Here is a 26,361-nt window from a genome sequence, read left to right on the forward strand (position 1 = left end):
GAACCATAGACACCAGTGCTGCAAGGCAACAGTGATAAGCACTGAGTCACCATTCTTCTTCCTCTTCTACAGAAGAACACTTTCTCTGCATGAGGAGAAGGAAGAAGAAGCTCAGTGGTTAGCACTGTTTTAAATCTTAAATCTAACCAACAACAACATCTGCATGGCATTTGTATGTTCCCTTTGAGTATGTACCCCCCCCCCCCCCCTTCCTCTCTTTAAGAGAAGTAAGAAGCACCATGGTGGCTCAGCGTAAGCAGAGTTGGAGTCCTAGATTCAAATCTGACTAAGGACAACACCTGCATGGAGTTTTCAAGCAGATCTTGATGAGATTGGAACCTAGGCAGCAGTGCTAAACACTGAGCTACCGTGCTTCAGGGCAGCACATTTTAGACCATGTTCAATACAAGTTTTAGAGGGGAAGTATTAACTTTTGGTTCAACTAAAACGAACCACTTGAGGTTTGTAATTGTTGTAGTACCAAACTCTTAGTAAAGCTGGGACAGAATATGGGTTCTACATGTTTGGTTCGCTCAACTCTAATACTGAAATTAGTCCTAGAATATCTGGGGATAGGAAACATTTTTTGACAAGTGTAATAGACAACCCTTTTAAAAATGGCCTACTCAAGTCCTCCAGGACACCTACAATCAGCATAATGAAGGAACTGTGGCTCTCTTGGGAATTATGCATTCACTTCATTGCTTTCAGAGGCACTGCAGCACATTTGTACAGACAGATGTCCATGCCACTGCAGCTCATCCCATTCACTGAGGTATTGGTTACTATTTTGGCCAAGTGTCCTCATCTCCCGAGTCCCTGCTCTAACAAGACAACTCAAACCCCAGGGAGTCCTGCCTGCAAGCAGGGCGATCATCCCAATAGCTACAGCCCCACACTGCAGCCTAGGGGCCTGATTGCCATAGATGAACAGGACACTGTTCACACCAACAGACTAGGGAATCCAACTCAGAACCTCATGCATGCAGCAGCACCAAGCAAAACGAGCATGACTCCATATACCAGTGTTCTGGGAGGGAATGAGGAGAAAGATAAATGACCATCTCCCTCTAGCAAGAGGGGCTGGTATTTATGTGCAGCAGACCAGTGGTGATTGGCTGACTGGAGCAATACACACCCATCCAGCTTAATTATCCCACACCTGGGGAAGTGTGCGCTTGGAAACCCAGAGAACTACAGGTCCCTTTGTTATGCTGATCTATGTGTGTCCCAGAGGTCATACCCCACCAATCAAACACTGATGCCTATTGAAATTATAGGCCATCAATATTAAAGTGCTTGATAACTACTTTAATTTCCATAAGACATAGTGGAGCTTAATGGTATTCATAATAACGCAAAAATGCATAAAACTTTCCAAAGTAGTAAAATTCCACAAACTCTTTGCTTTCTGTTTGTTGTTTGCAGCCCTTCAAAATATAGGGAATTGTAACTCCAAAGTGGCTTTAATTGTATTGTTAATTGGTATGATATCCTAATTTTGCCATTTTTTTAATATAAAATAGTACTAATAGATGTCTAGACTTTCTGTATGTGACAATTCCATCACCAACACCTGCAGTCTATAGAACGTAGTGCATTTTGTGTATTGCAAAAATGTGGCCAGCAGAACTATTAGTTTCTGTATGGAGCATGAAAACAATTTACAACATGAAAAGTACCTAGAACTGTACATTGCCATGATATACAAAATAGATGATACAGATTTTCTTAGTGTGACCTGTTTCTATTCCTAGCATACCAGCTGCAGAGCTGTCCTGATCCTCGACCATTTCGCAATGGATTTGTAATTGGGAATGACTTCACCGTGGGACACACCATATCTTTTGAATGTTACCCGGGTTATTCATTGATTGGAGAATCTGCGCTGACATGTCTGCACGGAGTGAGCCGTAACTGGAATCATCCAATACCTCGCTGTGATGGTATAGTATTTACATAGATTTTTCCTAATTGTGTTTTCACAATCACAAAAGAGCAGACAGATGATGTGATTCTAGAAAGTTTGCTCTTTTTTCGCACAGGCCTGTCCAATATACCTGTGGTATCTGACTGTAGCAGGAACCCTTCTTCACTGCCTTTTCTGCAGGAGGAGTCAGGGAACTGCAATCCTTACCACTTTTTGCTAACCCCATATAAAGTTTTAATATGGCCATGAAGTGGCTTTATTTTGCAGTGATGTAAAAACGTTATCACAGCACTTGCAATTGGGGCTGCTGTGACAAAAATAAGTAAAAATAAAGCAAAATGTAACTATAATTCTGCTTTAAAAAAATGTTAATAAGTAATTGAAAAGTCTTAATTATACTCCTCCAAGCATCTGAAACACTAATGGGATGCGCTAAACTACCTTAGGTAAGCTTCATATGGGAGGACTGGGTTCCGCATGCGGGAGGCCGCCAGCGGATTCTGTCTGTGAAGCCGGACAGTAACCCCACGTACCTGAATTTTCTGTATTGCATTTGACCACAGTGGCTTGACTTTGGTCATGTGCAATACAGAGTTTTTTTTGACTGTTTGTATTTCCTATGCTGTTACTAAGTGATGATGCAGGTACCCGTGGCCCATACACAATGTTAATTGCGTATGGGGTGCGGGTAGCACGGCTTCCATTGACTTCAATGGAGGCCGTCTGCGTAGAATCCGCGGCAAAATAGAGCGTGCTGCGATTTTTCCTACGCTCGCGGAACACGCAATTCGTATATGCGAATGTCAGTGAAAAAACATTTTTCATGCTTTACAATGTCTGCGTTTTGCCACAGATTCCACAATTGTAACCCACCCATGTGAAAACATTACTCATCTAGCAGCACTGTCCGGGCTCTGGCACGTCTTCTCTCTGCAATCCTAGCACTGATCTAAAGCAATTTCAAGAATCAGGAATTTTTTAAAATCTTAAAATCTTGAAAGTGCTGGTCTGATTGGCTGATTGCTCAGCCAATCACAGGCAGCACTCAGCCATTCATTGAATGACAGCTGAGCGCTGCCTGTGATTCGTCACAGCACTCAGGCAATCAGAGGCAGCGCTTAGCTATTCACTGAATTCAATGAATGGCCTAGCACTGCCTGCAGTTGGCTAATCTCTGTGCCCAATCACAGGCAGTGCTCAGCTATCATTCAGTCACACAACTGTCATTCAGTCACACAGCTCAGTGCTGTGAATTCATTGAATTCAACGAATGGCTGAGTGTTGCCTCTGATTGGCCGAGCACTGTGACCCATCACAGGTTGTGCTCAGCTGTCAATCAATGAATGGCTGAGAGCTGCCTGTGCTTGGCTGAGCGCTCAGCCAATTAGACCAGTACTCTCAAGAGGGGGGGGGGGGATTTTTAAATCCCAGGCTCTTAAAAGTGCTTTAGATTAATGCCGGGATTGCAAAGAGAAGACGTGCCGGAGCCTGGACAGTGCTGATAGGTGAGTAATGTGTTTTTTTTCTACACCTAGGGATGACTTTCAGGGAAGGGCTTATATTTAAAGCCCTTTCCCAAAAATCACTGTGGGGGTTGCCTGCATCCCATTGCTATCAATGGGGCCTGTTTCCATGGCCAGCCGATATACACAAGCCATCTGATACATTAGTTTCCAATCCATCAGTTCATATGGACGTTTTTCTTATGCGTAAAAATGTTCGTCTGGCAAAGACAGTGCACACGGTGTGCATTCTGGCTAGCCGCTTTTACGCCAGCCCTGCAGGAGCCTGTGAGAGCTGCCGGAGAAGGGAGATGGGAGGGAGTTTAGCAGGCTCTCTGCTAAAATCCCACATCCTTCCCTCCCCCTCCCCCTCCTTGCCAGCTGTCGATAAAGGGAGGGGGCGGGACGGGAGATTTTTGTTCATGTTCTCATCCCACCCGAATCAATCAGAGAGCATATGTATTCTCTGATTGTCACATATGGGGTTTTCTAGGAAAAGAAGTGAAATTATGAGGATTTGCTAATCACTCTTCTACACTGTTTTATCCTACAGATCTTGCAGTCATTGCTGATCATAGCATCTAAATGTTTTTACAGAAATTAAAACGTTTTTTCCCTATACACAGGGTTTTAAATATTGAAAAAATGAAAAGAATAAAAACAACCCCTACATATAATTGGTATTGCCATGTCTATAACAACCCATGCTATAAAATATCACATTATTTATGAAGCATGGGAAAATCTATAAAGAAAATCCAAAATAGCCGTTTCCTGATGATCACTTTTCCCCTAAGCAGGAATAAAAAATTATTTAAAAATTAGAAATACATCAAAATGCAACCAAAAAAAACTGCAAGTTGTCCCCAAAAAACAAACCTGATATAGCTCTATAGACTGAAAAATACAAATGCTCTGGTCCTGGAATGTGGCGCCAGAAAAAACAATGGTGAAATATCTTTTTCCATTGCCCCCAGCAAAAAGAAGCTAACAAAGGTTTTTCAATACATTACCTGTATCCAAAATTGGTTCCTACATAAATGAGAACTCGTGCCACAAAATACAAGTTTTACCGCAGCTTTCACGAAACAGTAAAAAAGTTATGACCACTGGAGCACAAAAGGGGAAACAATTTACTGGGAAGATAAAAAGGAGAAATGATTTAAACCAAAAATTAGTTATGTCACTAAAAGGTTAAAATGCACTTAGGGTGACTGAGTTCTGCTCCAAATATATTTACATGAGTAATAAAATCTATAATTAAAAGGGGACATTATTTGGGAAGGATTTTCTAATCTTAAACACTTCAGGACTACTAAATGACTATAAACGTCCTGCTGTCCTGAAGTGTGTATGGAGTAGGCTTGGGAGCCAAGTCTGCTCCATACCTGGTGGCTATCATCTGTTTCTGATAGCTGACAGCCACCGTTAACTGCTGTGATCAGAGTTAGCTTTGATTGTGGCAGTTAACTGTTTAGCTGCTGCAATGAAAGCTGACCACATGTCTACACAGTCAGCGTTGCCGATGGGCTAGCATGGCAGCCTAGAGTTTATTGAAGGCTTCCACGGCTGCTACTCATAGATGACTATTAAGTCCTACCTGAGGCAGGGCTTCAACGATAACATCAGAAATCAATCTATACTGCAATACTCAAGTATTGCAGTACATAGTACAAGCAATCAAATGATTGCAAGTTCAAGACCCCCTGTGGAGACTAATTAAAAATATACAGAAAGGTTTTACTGAAGTTTCTTTAATAGTGTATATAGGGTTAAAATAAGCATTTTCCTATGAAACGAAATTACATTGTTAAACAAACTCACATATTTGGTATTGCGGTGTATGTAAAAGTCTGCATTATTTAAAATATCACAATATTTATCCCACACGATGAAGGCTGGAAAAGAACAAGTACAGAATGCCAGAATTGGTTCAGTACACCTGCTTTTTCACTAGTTTTTCCTACAAACTGTTGAAAATAACAGATTAGACTCCGGAATATTTGCTTTTATTAGGTTTCAATTTCAGTTTTTCCGAACAACTCATTTTAGTTAGTTGGGTTTCTTATTGCCTGCCGTTTCATTTTGTTAGTATAACACGGAAACTTGATTTCCATAGATGTAGTACTTCTTTTTTGCCCGCAGCTTAGCAACTTGCATGACTCAAGTACACATACTTAACAAGCTCTTCAGCATGTTTCTCATGAAGTCCCAGAGACTTAAGTATTTACAGCAGGTCCTTATCAACTTTGTTTGTTGAATTCTATTGCAGCTCTCTGCGGAGGAAATATAACGGCAATGAATGGTACTATTTACTCTCCTGGATATCCAGATGAGTACCCAAACTTTCAAGATTGCCTGTGGCTGGTAAAGGTTCCTCCTGGAAATGGAATATATATCAATTTCACAGTCCTTCAGACAGAGCCCATTTATGATTTCATCACTGTATGGTAAGCGGATTTAATCCCTATTCTGCTACTGATTAAGCCATCTGCTTAAAGGGGTTGTCCCGCGAAAGCAAGTGGGGTTATACACTTCTGTATGGCCATATTAATGCACTTTGTAATGTACATTGTGCATTAATTATGAGCCATACAGAAGTTATTCACTTACCTGCTCCGTTGCTAGCGTCCCCGTCGCCATGGTGCCGTCTAATTTCAGCGTCTAATCGCCCAATTAGACGCGCTTGCGCAGTCCGGTCTTCTGGCTGGTGAATGGGGCCGCTCGTGCCGGAGAGCTGGTCACCGCGTCGTCATCGTAGCTCCGCCCCGTCACGTGTGCCGATTCCAGCCAATCAGGAGGCTGGAATCAGCAATGGAACGCAAGGAAGGAGAAGAAAATCCATGGTGCACCATGGGAGAAGACCTGCGGTCCACCGTGGGAGAAGACCAGCGGTGCCATCTTCACAAGAAGAAAAGAAGCTGCAGAACGCTGATGCAGGTAAGCGCAATGTGCTTTTTAAAAACTAACCCATGCTTTCTTTTTAACAGGGCAGAATGCGGGGGTAAGTGAAAAAAAAAATTGTCACTTTTGCCGCGGGACAACCCCTTTAATGATTCTCTTTTTTTTTATTAATCTACTTATAGTACTACATTGCAATTTATCATAAAAATATATAATGTATTTTCAAGAGTAACTTGAATGATCAAATCGGATGCATTTTGGAAAATATATTATGAAAACTCCACAGTTTGTCTTCTTCTGCTGATACGATCAAGACTCTTTAAATTCATTTCTCACTTTCCAACTTTACGGTTATCATAGCAATCGGCACATTGATTTTTACTCAACATGCCCCATCTACTGAATGGCAAATCTGATTAGTCATGAAATAATACCTTTTCCATTGCAGTAATACAACACAAGGACTTACTGTGTATTTGAATGTTATCTAAAGTTTTCTGTTATCTGGCATTTCGGCCAAGGGATTACTGCAGAAAAAAATCCTGATAATCACTATTTCATGTCATCTGCAGTTCTCATAGTGACTGATATCAGCTACTTGTCTTGTAAGCTCTAGACATAAAGGTCCTTTTACATGGGTTGACTATACACCCGTTTAGAAAGCACTGATTTACAAAAAAAGAACGTCAAACGCAAGGCCCACAGGCCAAATTCGGCCTTCAATGTCATTTTATGTGGCTCATGACAAAGTCTTGATACAGAACGACCAACTCTCCACTTTCCCCAGAGGACATGGCTATCGCTGTGCAGAGTGGGTGGTGCCAGCACAGGGATCGGGTGCCATCTTGGATTCTGAGCTTTTGCGTTCACCTCCACATCGCTTTGTTAAGCAACACACAGGTTGTGGCACAGCTCCGACAACCCTACCCAGGAACCCTAGCCACCCTTCAAGCTAGAGAGCTTAGTGCTAAAGATGTGATAGGGAAAAAATTCCATCATGGTGCATAAAGCTCTATAGCCATATTGAGGAGTAGTTACATTTATGGTTCATTCAAATGGGGGTATGCCAGTTTGGGCCGTGGAATATGCAGCATTTTTACTGAACAAAGATCTGAATATTCATTGTGTATTTGGACCATCTGGCATCTTTTGCACATGTATTCACTACGTTTTTCATGTACACAAAAAAAAGTACGCAAGAGGATCACTTCGATTTCTACGGCCGTTGTGGGTAAATAGGCAGTCAATGCGCAAGCATCATGCATATTCACTCGTATTTATGCAATCTGATTGACTTTAATGAGCAATTTTAGTCCATACCATGGCATATACTAAGTTTTTTTCATGAGCATAAAATACATGTGTAAAAAATGTACGCCTGAATATCCCTTAACCTTTTCCAATCCAATTTGTATTCTGGTTTTCCTAGGGGGCTTACTCTTTTTCTGCTGTTATACAATGGCGCTATATACTGGCTAAAGCCAGTACTGCATGAGGTGACACGTTGGATAGGCTCTGACAGCAGAGAGGCTGGCAATATACAGTAAGAGAACCCTGACAGACATTTTCCAACATTGGAGCTGTACAGCCTTAAATCATAATGTCTTCAGAGGTCAGACAGTGGATTGGAGAGGGTTAAGCTGCCTGCATTACGCGTATAAAAATATGGTCGTAAGGCACCCATGTGAATGAGCGCTTAGAAACGTCCCTCTGAAGGCAACCATAATGCTGAGGTGGCCTTTGATGAAAATGAGTTTGCTAACCCTGGCCAATGCTATGTACACTATAGCATGTAGTAAGATAGACAGAACAACATGTCAATTCATTGTAACATGTTATAATCCATACAATATAGTGTGGTGATCATTGACATACTGTATCAATTTATCAATTGCTAATGCTGCTTACACGTGGGAGAGGATTGCTAGTATAAGAATAAACAGTCATTAAAGGGATATTCCAGGACTTTAACTACTGTTGACTTATCCTAAGGATAGGTCCTCAATAGTTCATCCGTGTGGATCCGCTGCTCGGGATCCCCACCAGTCAGCTGATAAAGTGTAAAATAGTTAACGCAGGAGGACAGAATACGGTTGCAAATGGATCTGGAGAAGTTGGGGGCAAAAAAAGTGGCAAATGAGGTTTAACACTTATAAATGTAAGGATGTGCACATGGATAGGGGAAATACATGTCACAATTACACACTAAATGGGAAACCACTGGGATACACTGAGATGGACTTGGGGATTTTTGGAACTTTAAACTTAACTGGAGCAACCAGTGCCAGGCAACTGCTGCCAAGACAAATAGAATCATGGGGGGCATCAAAGGAGGTCTAGGGGTGTATGATGAGAACATTGTTCTTCCTCTTTACAGATTACTGGTCAGACAACACATGGGATATTGTGTACAGTTTTCGGCACTGGTACTCAATGAGCTTAAGTAGGTCCAAAGACAGGCAACTAAGTTAATAAAATGAGGTTAGCGAAATGGGAGTTATTTAGTTTAAAAAAAAGACAGTTACGGGCAACCCAATAGCTATCTAAAAATATATCAGGGAACAATGCAGAAATTTCTCCCATCATTTATGTAAACCAATGACTATAACTGTAACAAGGGGGCGCCCACTACATCTAAAGCAGGAGTATTAAACTGATTTTCCCAAGAGCCACATCAGCATTATGGTTGCTTTCATAAACCAGGGGTGTCAAACTCTTTTTATAAGCACTCATTCACATGGTCGTATTTGCACTCCATAGCACCAGCATATTCTTTACATATGTGATACAGACAGCTTAAACACCATTGTTTTGCATTGGGGTAATCAGACATAATTTTTTACACGTGGATCTTGGGACATGTTGTGATTTTTTTCTGGCGCATATTTTGATCAAAATAGCTCATTAACGTAAATGGGAGTGTGTAAATATGCAGTGAATGCACTTGATGCTTGCATATTCACTACATATTTACACATGAAGGCAATAGAAATCTACGGGATTTTTCTGTGGGTTTTTTTGCGCAGGCGAAATAAAAACACGAGAAAGTCCAAATACGCAGTGTATACAGATATTTCGGTCCAAGAAGATACTGTATAATTCGTGTGCCAAAACTGCATATGCCTCTGCGAATGAGCCGTAAATGTAATTAATCTTTAACATTGCTATGGCACTCAATACACTATGATGGCATTACTCCCCTTCCACACCTTTAGCACCAAGCTTCCTCCCTTGGATTGTGGCTAGGGTGCCCAGGCAAGGCTGTCAGAGCTGTGCCACCAATTGGGAGTTGCTAAAAAAAAAAGAGTGTTGTGGAGGTGCATGCCAGAGCGTAGAATCCAAGATGCCAGCTGCCCCTTGTACTGGTACTGCCCCCTCTGCAAGGGCTGGCTGCATCCTCTGGGAAAAATGGGAAGCTGGTCCTTAAGCGTCCCGACCTCATCCCAGGCCACATAAAATGATATGGATGGCCAGATTCAGTCCACAGGCCTTCAACTTGATCCATGTGATCTAGAGGAAAGAAAATTTCTACATGGACATAGCATTGGGTTCCTTACTGTAAGAGCAGTGAGACTATGGAATTCTCTGCCTGAGGGCATGGTGATGGCGTACAAGAAGGATTGAATGTCTTTCTTGAGTGCAGCAATATTACTTGTTGTAGTCACTGATTACTTCAGAAGTGCTAATGAGTCAGGAAGTTTTTCAAATTGCCAGATTTGGAGTTGGGAAGGAAATTTTTTTCCCCATAAATAGGGAAAATTGGCTTCTACTTAATTGGGGTTTTTTGCCTTTCTCTGCAACTTTGTTTTGGGATAATAGTTTGAACTGCGTGGTCATGTGTACTTTTTCGGTCTTACATTCTATGTTACTGATGACACACGATTGATGTGCTGAACTTAAAATATAAATATATTAAAAATTGCATTTTGAGCCACTTATTTCACCTTGCTTATATAGTGCCAACATATTCTGCAGTACTGAAGAGAAACTGTCACTTTTCACTTAAATGGGAAATTTCACTATCTCTGAAGTACATACTATGTTTAATTTCTTTAGAAGCCAGTTAACCAATTAGCATATTTTTAGAGTGTGGCAATAAACCAAACAACCCATGCAAAGTAGTGGAGAACACACAAACCCATGTAGATGTTGCTCTTAGTTGGATTTGGACCCAGAACCCAGTGCTGCAAGACAGCAGTGCTAATCCATGAGCCACTGTGCTTAGAAATGGTTTTTAAGATTTGTAAAACCCCATTAAACATCGGTAGTTTGGATTTTCCACCTAGCGGAAATCAAATGGTTCTTAACAAAGTAAAAGGGAATATTCTGTAACTGCTTTAATCGCTGACTCCTACTGCAGTATGTCCGTACCTCATGTTCTCGTCTGTATTGCAGCATTCCATCTTTTAAAGCTGTTATTTATCGCCAAATAAATGCTTATGTCAGAGTTTAGTTGTCTGATCTAAGATCTCCCACTCCTAGGACACAAGAGATACTACAGATACAGTCAGTATGTAGTAAGTTTATCTCTCTGTACAGCTTACAGATATTCTGAATGATGTTAGTCATTGCTGCTTTGATGCTGATACATGAGCTTCTGTTCTTCACTATTGAATCCAAAGTTACATAGTTCACAGCTTACAAGACATACTAATGGATCAAGGGCTAATATACTGCAAATCTATCCATCCATCCATCCAGCACAAGGTGAGGCAAAAGTTTGGAAACACCCATTTAAGTGGTGTAATAGGGAGAAAATTTACTTCCATTGTGTGAAAGTATTAATTGGGAGGAAGGTTGAATTTTTTTCAGTGACCGTTTTGAACTCCACCCTTTTGAATTCCTCCACAGTATAGACTAAATTAAAACTAATTAAACTAAATGAAAATGTAGAAGTTTATTGGTATTTATTTAAAGCACATAAGGGTTGACAACCAAACACAAAGAGACACATAGTATGTAAGGGCCCCAAATATATAGGTGTGGGTACCCCTAACAACCATGTTAACACACATAAATAGATTAACTTCAGAGGGCAAGGGAAGGTATTACAGTGAACAGTACTGTCAACCATATTGCGACTCCGAGGAAAGAGGTTCAGAAAGATGCTCAGGATACACATCTGGTAGGCATCATGGTTAGTAGACAACAAACGGTGGTGTCAAGTCTAGAGGTACAGATACCTTCGCATGTGGCGCATAGTATGACATATGCATTAAGTGCTCTATTTAATAGTTTAGAGTCCCAAAATCTCCACTAAGTGCTAAAAGTAGTGAGCACTAAGCAGAAAAAATGGAAGATGCTGGGAGGAATCGACATCTATTGGGTACATAGAATAGGTTCCTAATCCTAACATATTGAATTCAGCTCACGTATTTGAAATTGGAAGAGGGTCATGTAATATATTAAGCTTGGCTGGAATTTACCTAGAAACACACTGGAAGTGTCAGTTTTTGCCTATCTTTACTTGTTTAGGAGTTAAACAAGAGCAAAGTTGGTTAATTATGTCTGACATCTAGAGCTTTTTTTCATTGAGGGATCATTTAACAGTGAGAAGTACCTCCAGATGTTACATGATACCATATACCCATCTGAGAACAGTGAGTGGCCATGTTACTTTAAACAGGATGGCGCACCTCTGCACTTTGCTGTGGCTGTATGCAGATGGTTGGATGTGCATTGGGCGTAGAGGTTTGGTAAAATACTTCCTGAACTTGAACACCTTTAGACTTTTATCTCTAGAGCCATTTAAAGTCCCTTATGTATGCAGAAAAATACACAATGCGGTTCACTTGAAACAGCTAATCCTACAGTGCCGTGACAAATCATCTTCAGTTCTTCAGTGTGTTTATGAAGACTGGATTAAATGTTTAACCATGTGCATTCAGTAGAATGGTAGACACATCGAAAACGTCATGTAAAACACTTTGTGAAACTTTTTCCTTATTTAACTCCTAACCAGTAAAGATAGGGCAAAATTGACACTTCCAATGTGTTTCTGAGTAAATTATAGCTAAGACTGATATATCATATGACCTCCTTTCCATTTGAAGAACTTGATCTAAATTCAAAATGGCTGCTGAAAACATCTCTTCTTAAAAAAATGTAGCCTCCCTCCCAAATAATACTTTCACACATCGGAAGTCAATTTTCTCATTGGTACGCAAGTTAAACGATTGTGTCCAGACTTTTGTCACACCCTGTATATACTAAATGAACCACAATGCCAGTATAAATAAATTTCAGTCATGGGTCCCTTCATAAATAGGCTACTCAGTAGTCATGTTTCAGTCTGTTCACTGCTAGTATAAAAAAAAAATCCAGATTGATAGACTGATCTATTACTGTTATTATTATTATTTCTATTTCTACTATAAAGTAGCTATTTTGGTCCATAAGGAAATCTGAGTGTTCACCCCATAGCATTTTTGCATTTACTTTGATTGTTTTCTTCATCCTGTTTATAACCCTATTAACACTATTTACCCATGAACTGATTAGAATGTCAGCATACTTTTTTTTAATCATTTTAGAAACCCTATAAGCTAATAGAAATGCTAAATCCATATTCAGACAAATAGTTAAGTATTCTTACAAAAAGTTTTTGACACTTGTAAGAATAGAAATGAATTAATCTAAACATAAAAGTAATATAAGTGCCGTACAACATTCTTGACCTGTAATGTTGACTAAAGAAAGCTGAGTAAATAGATAAATTGGTTGCTAAAACTTAATTTTAAAAATTGACTTCACTTGTCATTCAGACATTTACTATAGAATAATAAGATTCATTAAAGGGGTTGTCCCGCGACAGCAAGTGGGGTTATGCACTTCTGTATGGCCATAGTAATGCACTTTGTAATATACATCGTGCATTAAATATTGGCCATACAGAAGTTATACACTTACCCCCTCCGGCGCTGGCGTCCCCGTTTCCATGGCGACGATGAAGCCTCTTCTCTGGTCGCATGAACAGTCGGGCTTGCGCACTGAAGGATTCCTCTTCTGTCTCCCTCCGGGCTCACGAGCTGCGTCCTGGCTCCTCCCTTTCTCCGCATCATCGTAGCTCCGCCTCCGTCACGTAGTGCCGATCAGCCAAAGAAGTGGCTGTAATCGGCAGTGGAACGCAAGACTGGAGAAGAAAATCCACGGTGCACCATGGGAGAAGATCCGCGGTGCACCGTGGGAGAAGACCAGCGGCGCCATCTTTGAAAGAAGAAAAGAAGAATCTTCAAAGCTGCAGAACGGGGATGCAGGTAAGCAAATTTTTTTTTTTTTTTTCAAATTAAATTTTTATTATGGTTTACACAGAATATACAGGGGAGCAAACATCATCTCTACACAGACAGACATTCATATAGACTGCGGTCCAGTGCGTATCGACGCTCCAACAAAATGAATCCGCTACCCACATATTATTCTCCGCATGAAAAGAGTGAGCGAACATTAACTATTAGCATGACCCAACTGGGGCGCTTTGATGTCCCGCATCGGGCCGAACTCGGCATTCAACCTTTACCTGTCTGCCCTAACTAAGACGAACAAAGACAAGACAAACCCAACAATCACGAAAAAAAGGGGGGGGAGGGGGATGACAGGGGGGGGGGAGTAGAATAGGGGACCTACCAAAGCGGGTGGTTTAGGGGGGTTACCTCTTACCCATCCCACGACGCCGCGGATCTCACCTCTCGCCAAGGAGCCCAGGTCACAATAAATTTGTCATAGGTATTGTTTGACCAGCTGTGCAGTTCCTCCAAGGAGTATAAGCTGTCCACTCTCTCCCTCCAGAGACCCAACGAAGGAGGGGCCCTCTGAAGCCACAGGCGGGGAATCAGGGATTTGGCAGTGTCTATTAATAGGGCTACTAGTTTGTTCTTTTTTGGGTGAAAATGTTTACTCGGCCTCCACAGAAAAACCAGGTCTGGGGAGAGGCAGACACCAGGCGCAACTTTTTCAATGATTTTCCCCACATCCCTCCAGAAGGGGGTCAACACCGGGCAATCCCACCAGATATGTAGATACGAGCCCGTCTCTCTCGTACATCTCCAGCAGGAATCTTGAGGGGCGAGCTTATGTTCAAATAGCCATTGTGGCGTCCGATACTATCTGACAAGTAGCTTGTAGTGAGCCTCCTGTGCAATTACACAAGGGGTGAGGCCGAAGGACGTATCCAGGATCGTCCCGGTCTCCTCCTCCGTGAGCCGGATACCCAACTCCCTCTCCCAAGATGTAAGAAAAGCTGGTTTGTAGGGTTGGAAGGGGGAGATAAAGGACCTGCGAATAAACTATATCTTTTTATGTGAGCTTCTGTTATCTAACCAGGACTTTTCAAACACAGTGAGGGGTCTGGTCGACCTGTGCTCCCGGAAAAATTCACCTAAACACCCCGCTAGTTGGGCTCCTTCCAAGAAGGAGAGGGATTCCGTGGGGAAAAGTTTTTGGAGGATCGTCAGAGGTGGCAAATGCGCAAGCACTTGCAAGTTGGCTATGGAGATCGATCTACATTTGCTCCACACAGGTGCCCGGGGTCGGTCTCCTTGCGCGTTCAGTAATCCAGGGATCACGTCTATGGGAGAGATAGGTGATGGAGACGGAGCTAGCTCCGTTCTGAACTTATCCCATACTTCGCAAGGTCCCCTGAGGAGGGGATTAAACGTTTTGGCCCGGTATTGGGCACTCGTGGGAAGCCATAAAACCTCAGATAGGGGTACGTTGCTATGTTCTACCACCAGCCTTGAGAGCGGTACGTCGTACCTCATCCTAGAGATGTCCCACCAGTAGCAGAGATGTGCTGCGCAATAATAATCGTAAAGGTTGGGGAGATCAACACCCCCCTCCCTTTTCTTTCTAGTCATCAAACCCTGAGCCAATCTCGGTCTCTTCTGTCTCCATACGAACGCTGAAAACACCGCACGCATTAGTTTGAAAAATTTCGCGGGGAGGTGAATAGGGAGCATTCTTATCTTGTAGATTATGAGAGGGAGGATATATGTCTTTATAATATTCTTCCTCCCCAACCAGGAGATATAGGGAATGTCATAAGACTTGAGCAACTGTTTGACCCGCGCGATGAGGGGTATGAAATTGGTAACGTACAGGTCTTCCGCTTTTTTGGTCAGTTTAATCCCGAGATATTCCAGATGGGACGACGACCAAGTGAAAGGGGAGTTGCTTCTTAGAATTTCATATTGCCTTTGCGGGATGGAGACGTTCAGCGCTGTTGATTTCGTAAAATTAATCTTAAAATTTGAGATCGATCCAAACTCTTCAAACAGTTCAGAGAGTCTGGGGAGACTCTTCTGAGGCTCTGCGACTACAAAGGCAATATCGTCGGCGAAAGCCGCCGCCGCAATCTCCTGTTCTCCCACCCGCAGGCCCCTAAACCCTGGGTCCTGTCTGACCCTCAGGAGCAGGGGCTCGAGGGACAAGATGAAAAGTGAAGAGGAGAGGGGGCATCCCTGCCGCGTGCCATTTTTTATAAAGAAGGGAGGGGAGAGGATCTCATTGATTTTCAGCCTTGCATTAGGGCAACCGTAAAGCGAAAAGATCGCTCGTGTAAACTGCACCGCAAGACCGAAGGCCAACAGCACTCTCTCCATGTACAGCCAGTCCACCCTATCAAAAGCCTTTTCGGCATCCGTACCTACTAGAGCGAGTGGTATCCTGTGATGTTGGGCGTACCTAGCCGCATGGAGGAGTTTGATGCAGTTGTCTCTCCCCTCCCTCCCCCTAAGAAAGCCTGCCTGTTCTGAGTCAATCAGTCCAGCCATAAACGGCTCTAGTCTTTTCGCTAGCAATTTAGCCCACAGCTTCATATCTAGATTAATCAAAGATATGGGGCGGTAGCTGCCGCACAACTCCGGATCCTTATTATCTTTGAGGATTAACGTAATATGGGCTTCCTGGGACTGACGCGGCAGGGATGCCCCCCCCAAAAGGTCATTAAACAAGGATGTCAGTCTTGGTTTTAATGTAGCGAGGAAGGTTTTATAATATTGTATCGTTAGGCCATCCGGGCCCGGACTTTTATTGGGGGGACTCGAGGAAATCAGCGCCTCCACTTCCTCCTGTGTGACCTGTGTCACCAGCATTGCGGCCCCTGCAGGGTCCAGTTTCAGCATATTGAGTTGTTCCAAAAACTTGTCTACCTGGGTCGCGGGGTTCACTACCGGAAGGGAGTTAAGGGTGTCTCGGAGGTTGTACAGATTCGAGCAAAACCTCTGAAACTCCGCTGCAATGTCTCTAGAGGTAGTCAGGGTCGCCCCGGTGGTGGATTTGATTGCTCTGATTTGGTTTTTTGCCCTAGCCTTTTTTTTTTTTTTAAACATTAGATTTTTTTTATTAATTTTAACAAACATACAAGTCATTGGTACATAGTAGTATAAGAGATTTGCACATAATCAACGAATATTTAGTATCAGATTCAGACTGTGCTATTTGTGTTAGTATTTTGATTAAGTTACTTTACTACAACAATTGGTAACATTCCACAACTTTACATTCAAAATATGTAACTGGTATGGTAACCACTCTGTGCTATATAGGGTAGTACTCTATTGAGATTTTATTGCACATTCTTATATTGTGGTTATGGTATAGTCATGTACTATTTTCTATAACTTACACTTAGCGTAATCGTTGTGTTCCTCTAACAACCTGTATTCCACACATATTTTGCAACGAACATATAACATATGAACAAACTCATTAACAAGGCTTCACGCATCTGTGTGATTCAACTGTTACTTTTTTAAGGATATTCTCCAAGTCTCCCAGGTCTCATTAAATTTTTTGGTGTTCTTATTCCGGAACGCCAACCATTTTTCAAAAATATATTGTTCGTCCATACGTCTTTTAAATTCTTCTATGTCTGGGGGTAATGGATTTTTCCAGTGTCTTGCTATTATGGATTTGGCGGTCATTAGGGAGTGAGCAAGTACATATCTTATCTGTTTAGGAAACGTTTCCAAGCCCATCAGCAATATATACATTTTGGCGTCTTTAGGTATGTAGCACTTCAATGTGCTTTGTAAGAACATGGTTATGTTTTCCCAATATACTTTTAGTGTTGGGCAGGACCAAAAAATATGTGATAATGTGCCTTTTTGGCCGCAGCCTCTCCAGCACAAACCATCTCCCAGGTTCGATCTATTGTATAAAAGTGATGGGTTGTAGTACCATCTTAGGTTAATTTTGGTTTGTACTTCTAGTATGTTAAGTCCCATAGTGGATTTTGTCATTAACGTATTCGAGCTGGACCATTGATCCAGAGGTATCTTTTCTTTGAGTTCTAGTTCCCAGTTCGACATGTATGTTTTTTTTGTCATTGCTTTGTTGTTGGTTAGTATGTCATAATAGTCTCTTGTCTCCGATTTACCTTCGAGAGGGTTTGTGAGAATTTTCTTAATGATTGTGGTCGGGAGTTTTACTTTGTGTAAGGGTTTCTCTCTTAAGAGAGAGCAGATTCTAAAGTATGTAAATTTTTCGCTCTGCGGGAGGCCATAGACAGTACTTATTTCTGTAAAGCTTTTAATTTCTCTCTTGGATGTTAAGTCCTCTACGTATCTGACTCCTCTAACGCTCCACGGTTTCATATCACAGTTAGGTAAAAATAGATTGAGTGTCTCGATAGGTATGCGAGGAAATTCCGTTTCATCGGATATGCTTATTTTTTTAGTGAGTTCTTTCCATGTTTGGATCGCGGCTTGTAATGTAGGGGGAATGTTTTTAAGTTGGGTGTCTATGCTTTTTGGGAATATTAAACCGTCTATTGAAGTAGCAAGCATTAGTGCCTGTCCAGGTAGATCATTTATATAGCTTTTTTCTACATTGGGCCAGCCTACTGTGTTGTTGGTCCTGATTAATTGTCTAGTTTGGTTTAGTATATTAGCTTCGTAGTATGCCCTTAGATTTGGTACTCCCGCTCCTCCCTTTTTCCGGTGGAGTGCTAATATTGACAGGGCTAAACGTGGTTTCTTTCCACTCCATAAAAAGTTGTTTAGTTGTTTTTGGAGTTTAGAAATTGTAAGCTTGGAGATAATAAGTGGTAAGGTTCTAAAATGGTACAGGACTAGTGGGAGGACTTTCATTTTGTAGGATGTGATCTTGCCCATCCACGACAGTTTTAAACCTGATAAATGGTCAATTACTTTCTGGGTGGAGTTAAGCAGTTTGGGGTAATTTTCTAGTTCTATGTCTCTGGTGGATGGTGTCAACGTTATTCCCAAGTAGGGTATGCCTTTTTTTTTCCACTCAAAGGGAAATTCCGCCCGTATTGCATTTTCTAGGTTTGTAGATACCCCCAGACCTAGAATAAGGGACTTGTCTATATTCAACTTGTATAGAGATACATTACTAAATTGGTTGATTATTTTACATGCCATTCTTAAAGATTCTAGGGGGCGGGTCAGTGTCAAAATGACATCGTCAGCGAATAATCCTATTTTGTATTGTCTGTGATTTATTGGGATTCCCTTTATTTCAGAGGAGGTGCGAATTAGTTCTGCTAGTGGCTCTATAGCCAGCACGTACAAAATAGGAGACAATGGGCAACCCTGCCTTGTGCCATTCGAGATTGATAGGGGGACCGACAGGGTACCATCCACCAAAACAGTGGCTGTGGGGGCTGAATACAGGGCCCGGACGGCACTTATCGTGTTTTCTCCAAAACCAAATTTTTTCATTGTCTCAAAGATGTACTCCCAATGGACTCGGTCAAATGCCTTTTCGGCGTCCAGGGCCAGCATTATTGACGGCACCTTAGATGTTTCTATTGAATGTATTAGATTTAGAATTTTCCGTGTGCCGTCCGAGGCCTGTCTCCCCTTTACAAACCCCATTTGGTCAGAGTGTATTATGTCTGGGAGTATGTCCACCATTCTACGGGCCAACGTTTTAGCGTAGATCTTAGTATCGGTATTAAGTAATGATATAGGACGGAAGTTAGTTGGTGTATTTGGTTCCTTTCCAGGTTTTGGTAGGACTACAATTGTGGCCTGCAGCATCTCTTGTGGGAAGAAGCCTCTTTCTTTGATCTTGTTAAATGTGTTAGTGATATGGGTTGAAAGTTGAGGTAAGAAGTTTTTATAGTACTCTGCTGAATACCCGTCCGGCCCAGGGGCTTTCTGATTCTTTAGGGATGCTATGGTGTCTATTATTTCCGAGACGGAGAACGGGGCGTCCAAGAGGTCCGTTTGTAAGGATGATAGCTTCGGTAGGTTAACCTTTTGCAAGAAAGCATTGATTGATTCCTTGTCTGGTTGTTTTGTTTGGGGATCATTTTTTAAGTTATAAAGTTTGCTGTAGAAAGAGCAAAAATTGTCTGCAATATGTTTGGGGTTCGATAGTTTTTGTTTTTTGTCCTGGAAATTCCAAATGTAGGGAATATTTGCTTTTATTGTTTTTCTTTTAATCAGATTTGCCATCCATTTGGATGGCCTATTAATTGCTGAGTAGCTGTCCGCTCGTTGAGCAGTAATTTCTCTGTCAAAATCCCCTAGTAATGTTTTCCGTAGGGCCAGTCTCAATTTATGTAATTCGGTATGTGTGTTTTGGTCTGGGGAAACTTTTAAAAGGGATTCCTTCAGTTGTATTTGGGTTAGAATTTCATCTGTTTTTTTTGTTTTATCTCTTTTGTATTTGGAGCCTAGTTTTATTAAAATTCCTCTTATGTATGCCTTATGGGCGGTCCACACCATTGCTGGGTCTGTTTGTGGGATGGCATTGAATTTAAAGTATTCAGTTAATGCTTCTTGTATTTTTTCCCTGTATTTGGGAATGCTCATTAAATAAGTGTTATTCCTCCATGATTTAGTCGGTGCTCCAAGGCCCCTTACATTCAGTGTTGTTATGATTGGTGCGTGGTCGGACCAAGTAGCCGTCCCAACCTCCGCTTTTTGTATTGATGCTAAGAGTTTCCTCTCAACTAGACATAAGTCTATGCGTGAGAAGGATCTGTGTCTATTTGAATAGTGTGAATATTCTTTTGCAGAGGCGTTGGAGCACCGGAACGTATCATAAAGCGCATTTTTGTGTAGCCATTCTCCCAGGGTGGCATTTCTTTTAAGTTTTGGGTTTGTAGTGTCGAGTTCTCTATCAGGTACTAGGTTGAAGTCACCATTTATCATTATTGGACCTTCCGCTACTTGGTTAATTTTTTTTTTGAGTTTGTTAAGAAAATTAATTTGCTTTGAATTTGTTACATATGTGTTTACTAAGGTTATTTTTGTATTCCTAAGGGAACCTACTAAGATTAAATAGCGACCCTTCGGGTCACCAATCTGTTTATCGATGGTGAACGGAGCTCTGTCTCGGAATGCCACCATCACACCCGCCTGTTTTTTTGGGGCACAAGCAAATAAGACCTGCGGAAACATTCTATGGGACATTCTGCTTTTATCTACTTCTAACAAGTGGGTCTCCTGGATACACATAATGTCAACATTTTGCATAATTGCCTCTTTCCACGCAGATCTTCTCTTGAATGGCGAGTTCAAGCCGTTGGCGTTAAGCGATAGGACTTTCACCGCCATGTGGATGGTGGGTGGCGGCAAAGTTGGAGACTTGGGAATTCCTGTGATGCGCGAATGCCTGAGGAAACAAAATAACAAAAAAAAGAGAACCAAACAATATCCTCATTTTGTGTAGGGCCAGAACACATGGATGCGTTTGGCGTGAGAGTCAGAATGTTGAGGATTAAACTGACAAATACAGGGCAAGTTAGAACTTGCATTTTTCGGTGGGGGGAGAAAAAGTTCAGCTGTCTTGAGCAGGCACTTCATGAGACGTTGTTTTGTATCTATTGGAGGTGAGGTCTTCTGAATCATTCCGGGGGTGAGGAGCTCCGGCTGGTGTGATGCTGGCGTCTGTTTTTTTCTGTGTTGGCGTTTGTATAGGATAAATTTTGCAGTGTAATTCCCCAAGAGTTTAGGGTGTCTGTCGCAGATTTAGGGTCTTGGAGGATATGGGTCCTTCCTTCTTTTGTAACTATAATTTTTGTGGGAAATCCCCATTTGTACTGGATATTGGCTTTTCTTAAGGAGGCAGTGATCGCTGCAAAGCTTCTCCTCGCTTCCAAGGTGGATTGCGATAGGTCAGCGAATATTCGCAATTCAGAGTATGGGTTTGGCAGGGGTTGGAGCTTTCTTGTTGCGTTCATTAGGGCTTCTTTTGCGCCAAAATAATGAATTCGAGCTATAACGTCTCTGGGGTATTCCTCTTTAAGGAATTTTGGGCGCGGTAATCTGTGGGCCCTATCTATCTTGAATTCTTGCATTGGCGTGTTGGGAAGCATGGTCTGCATAAATCGTGTAATGTAGTTTACGATTTCCGCATTGGAGACATTTTCGGGTATCCCTCTTATTTTGACGTTGTTGCGTCGATTTCTATCCTCTAAATCGGATAGTTTGAGTTGCAGTTTGTTAACTTTTTCTTCTAGATCGTAGTGGGAGTCGATTAATGAGTTATGCGAGCCCACCACTTCCTCCAGTTTTTTATCATGTTTTTCTATTTTGTTGTTAATGTCCCGAATGGAGGAGTTTACTGTCGAGGTTAACATTGAAATGTCTGCTTGTATGGTGTTTCTCAGCGCCAACACTATTTCCTTTATATACAGCTCAGTCACCGGTTTGTTTGATGCAGTGAGGTTATCTAATTCTTTGTCATGGAGATAATCAGCTCCTGAAACACTTTCAGCAGTTTGAGACATCCTCTGCCTCTGTTTTTCTGGGCTGCTTGTGGGGGATCTTAGTGTGTGTGTAAGGGCCCCCTTGGCATTGTTTTTCCCCCCATTCACTGCTCTGTCTTTTGAGCCTCCCGTTGTGGCTGTGTTATACTGTGAGCCTCCGGCTGCCTCAGCAGGGTTATCTGTTTCTCTCTCCTCCGCTATCACATGTAAGTGTTCAGCCTCCGGATCACTCTCAGCAGTCTGAGATATTCTCAGCTTCTGCTTTTCTGGGCTGCTTGTGGGGGTTCTCATTCTGTGTGGCAACGTGGTCAGCGCCATTTTGGGTGCAGGGGGTCCCTTGGCAATGTTTTTCCCCCCATTCACTGACCTTTCTCTTGTGCCTTTCGGTATAGCTGATGTGTGCTGAGAGCCTCCGGTCGCTCCGGCAGAGCTGTCAGATGCAGTCTCCTCCGCTGTGGTTTCTAGTGCAGAGCGGCTGTCAGTCACTTGCTCCCGAGCCGTGCGGGCTGCCGGCAGGATCTCCTGTGCGGCCATTGCAGAGGGAGACCCACGTGCCACAAAGAAGGACTCCAGCTTTGTCGGCACTGGTTTCGAGCCTCTCCTTCTTGCTGACATGCTGTCCTGGTAGGTTCGTTTATCTGCTTTTGTGGTTTTCCACCTCCAACAGTGCTTTTTATGGCTAGAAGTGCCTGTTTCCAAACGGAGCCTAAAGATTTGCTGCCGTTCTGGTGCTTCTCCAAGCCACGCCCCCCTGCCCTAGCCTTTTTAATCATCGACGACATGAGCTTGCTGCCTTTATTACCCTGGGCGTATATTTTATGTCTAAAATGCAGTTGGCTTTTGTTAAATTTAGCGTTGAGCAGGAGTTTTAGGTCTGCTCTTGCAGTCGCAAGCTCAGCCAGGTTCTGCTTTGCCTGGGAGAGTTTCACAGTCAACTCCAGGCTGGCGATCTGTGAAAGCTTCTCATCAATAGCTTTCTGGTTTCTTTTCTTAACCCGAGCGCCCAGGGCTATAAGTAGGCCACGCATATAAGCCTTATGGGCTTCCCAAACCATAGGTGGACTCGACTCTTCCGTTGAGTTGAGACAGAAGAATTCTTCTAGGTATTTTGATAGGTACTCTCTATCTTCTATTTGATCTAAAAGGGAGGAATTCAATGACCATCTCCATTCCCCGGCTAAAGGCTGAGGGAGGCGCAGAGATGTATGCACCGGGGCGTGGTCAGATATCGTTATAGTATCAATGTTCGAGCTGATCAGGGACGGAAGAAGGGAGGAGGAGACCAGGACATAATCCAATCTCTGGAATGTGGAATGCACGGAGGAGAAAAATGAAAAATCTTTCGTGGTAGGATGTAGGGTACGCCAAGTATCTACTAAACCCAATTCCTGGAGCCGTTTGCCTAATTATTTCAATTTACCTTGGGATATATGTGAGCGGCCCGAAGAGGAGTCTACCGTGGGATTGAGGGTAACGTTCAGGTCACCCGCTAAAATAATCTGGCCCTGACTGAAGTGTTTTAAAATTTCAAGCTGCTTTAGCAACCACGGGATTTGTTCTGTATTTGGAGTGTATAAGTTGGCTAAAGTTATTTTTGAATTGTTCAGAGTGCCCCTGATGAACAGGACTCTGCCCTCGTCGTCTCTGAACTGAGCCTCCTCGACAAAATTAATTGTTCTATGAAGAAAAATGGAGACTCCCTTCGAGGCCGACGAGGGGTGAGTGCAGTGGAACGCATTGGGGAATGACTTCCCCGGTAGGGGAAAAGTTTTATTACCTTTGTAGTGGGTCTCCTGGAGGAAGAGAATTTTAGTGTCGTACCTCCTCAGAAGCAACTCGAGGCTGTGGCGTTTGGAAGGCGAGTTGAGACCCTTGGCGTTGAAGGAGGTGAGGCGCAGTCCGTTCATGATGAGAACCCTGTACTAAATATGAGAGAGAACACACGTAAGTACTTAACACAGAGTTAGCAGTTGTAAACAGTACGAGAGGGCTCCGTAAGTACTCTCCTGCCCGATACCCGGGTTTGGTGGCGGGGAGTGAGGCGGGGGAAGGAGGGGCAGGTAAGACAGGTGGGGGAGCAAGAAACAATTAGTTGGGGGTTCACACACAAACTAAATCAGCAGATCAACAAACGTAAAGAAAAGTCCCTGCCGCAGAGCTTCTGCTGGCAGAGAAAATCTATTTTGAGTGTGCCCCGGGGGGGTCCAATGACTCCCTACTTAGGGCCCACTCTAGGGGCAGTCTACTGAGATCCCACCAAGCAACGGCTCTGGCGGGAGGTCAGAGAATTAGTTTCGGCCTGGACGATACAGGCACCCACAGCACACCATTAAATGACAAAAAAGAAAGCATTTAAACAGCTAACAAAGGAACCGGTAGTTCTCGGTACTTGCAACAATATTGGCAAATAATCGTTCTACCAAACATTTTCTACGCATTTTACATAATCACCATCCCGGGTAATGTGTATGCGAAATCCGAGCCGGATAAAGGAGCGTTACGCCGCACACGAACGCGCACGATCTATCCATTCTCCCGAGGGGCTCCATACCAGTCCACTGATCCACACGACGCCCACTCTCTGTTGCAGCCAGCTATAAGAACACAAGGTTAGGTTAGTAGGCAAAAAAGCGGGACACTGGAACCATCCGACCGCCGAAGGGCTATCCCCACTCCGCACAAGGATTGGCCACAGAAGGGGGAAGCCCAATGGCTTGTCATCGAGTCTGGTGGTAAAACAGGCGAGAATACTTTCCGGCCTTAGCGAATCACGAGTCCTGCTTGGGCTTTTTCTTTTTCCCTTTCGGGGATTTTGCGCTGCCCGCCAGCAGCCAGTCTCCCGGGCTCTCCAAAGGCTGGAACTGGGGGAGGTCCGGGAGAGGCTGCCAATTGGGAAGCTCGATCGGATCCACTCCCAGTAGGTCCCACAGCTCCTGCATCTCTTCTTGGGTGCGAATATTAACCCTCTTGCCCTTGATGGTCGCACTGATGCCGAAAGGGAACAACCACGCATATCTGATCTCACGACCTCTCAGGATTTCCAGCAGGGGACGCAAGGCTCGTCGCTTTGCTAGGGTAGAGGGCGCCAGGTCCTGGAAGATTGAGATCGGCGCTCCTTCAAACTTCAGATCTTTAAAGGTTCTGGCCGCCCTGAGGACCGCTACTGCGTCTGAGAAGGACAATACTTTACAGATAACGTCCCTTGGCGGATCAGAGGGGCCCGACGGTGGTCTGAGGGCCCGGTGGATCCTCTCAACGCATATAGTGGACAATCTCTCCTCTCCCAATAAGGCGGCAAAAATAACTTTAGCAACTTTGTCCAGGCATTCGTTTGCATACGATTCCGGGATGCCTTTAAAGCGCAAATTATTCCGCCTGTTCCTGTTTTCTAAGTCTTCCTGGAGCAGGAGAGACCTATTTAAATGCAGGTGCTGTTCCTTTAAGGCTTGCTCAATTTGCATAGAGTGAGAAGCAAAGGCTGCAGAGGAGGACTCCAGATCTTCCACCCTGTGCCCCATTTGTTTGAATTCTTCTTTTATCTCAGCCAAATCAGCACTAATGGGGCGCAGGGCTTGTGCTAACAGGTTCTTCATGAAGCCCCTGGTTATGGACTCACCGTCTTCTTCCTCCGAGGACTGTTCCCCTTCTTCCTCATTGCTGAGAGCGGGAGTGAGCGCTCGTGCCGGCGCCATCTTCGCCAGGGGCCGCGGGGAGCGGGAAGAGCGATCTTTAAAGAAACCCCTCATGTCGGCTTGCGTTCTGGACGGGCGAGGGGTGCCCTGCAGGTCAGTGCTCTTCTCTTTGTTTGTTTTGCCCATCTTTTTGTCGGCTGGGCGCTGCATTAAGGTGCTGTGGGTGTCCGTTTGTGGGAGCGCGGCTATCAAGCAGCCATTGCGCTCGGCGTCCAGGCTCCGCCCCCGAATTTTTTTTTTTTTTAAATAACAAATGGATTCTTTTTAACTGTGCACAATGTGGGGGTCTGTTGAAAAAGAAAATTTTTGATTTCGGCGCGGGACAACCCCTTTAAATAAAGATTTTTTTTTCTCTATGTGAGGATTTTTCTTTTTCTCTTGAAAAAAATATAATATGTTTACCAGGAAGAAAATAATCATCTAAAAAATAGCAATCGACTTTTAATTGTGGTTGACTGACAAATTAGGATGGCTGACTGGGGTATGCCAACTAGTCAGTAGTGGTCTTACCACTCCATTTCTTTGAATTGGATTGCCGGAGGAAGCCTAGTACAAGCACTTATCTATTTTCAGCAGTATCATAAAGTTGAATGGAGTGGCAGAGCTCCATTCAAGCTCTTTTATACTGTGTTAGGTGCAGTGCATGAG

The 26,361-nt window shown here is 43.1% G+C and overlaps 1 protein-coding gene across 1 annotated transcript in view; it reads left to right on the forward strand.

Annotated features, from left to right (window-relative positions):
* CSMD3 (CUB and Sushi multiple domains 3) overlaps positions 1-26,361 on the forward strand; it is a 909,686-nt gene that overhangs the window by 633,410 nt on the left and 249,915 nt on the right. The window contains exons 39-40 of the mRNA XM_066579038.1: positions 1,758-1,946; positions 5,705-5,882. Coding sequence (XP_066435135.1) covers positions 1,758-1,946; positions 5,705-5,882 — 367 coding nt within the window. The remainder of the gene's footprint in view (positions 1-1,757; positions 1,947-5,704; positions 5,883-26,361) is intronic.

Source organism: Eleutherodactylus coqui, chromosome 9 (genome assembly GCF_035609145.1).
Source record: "Eleutherodactylus coqui strain aEleCoq1 chromosome 9, aEleCoq1.hap1, whole genome shotgun sequence".
NCBI lineage: Eukaryota > Metazoa > Chordata > Amphibia > Anura > Eleutherodactylidae > Eleutherodactylus > Eleutherodactylus coqui.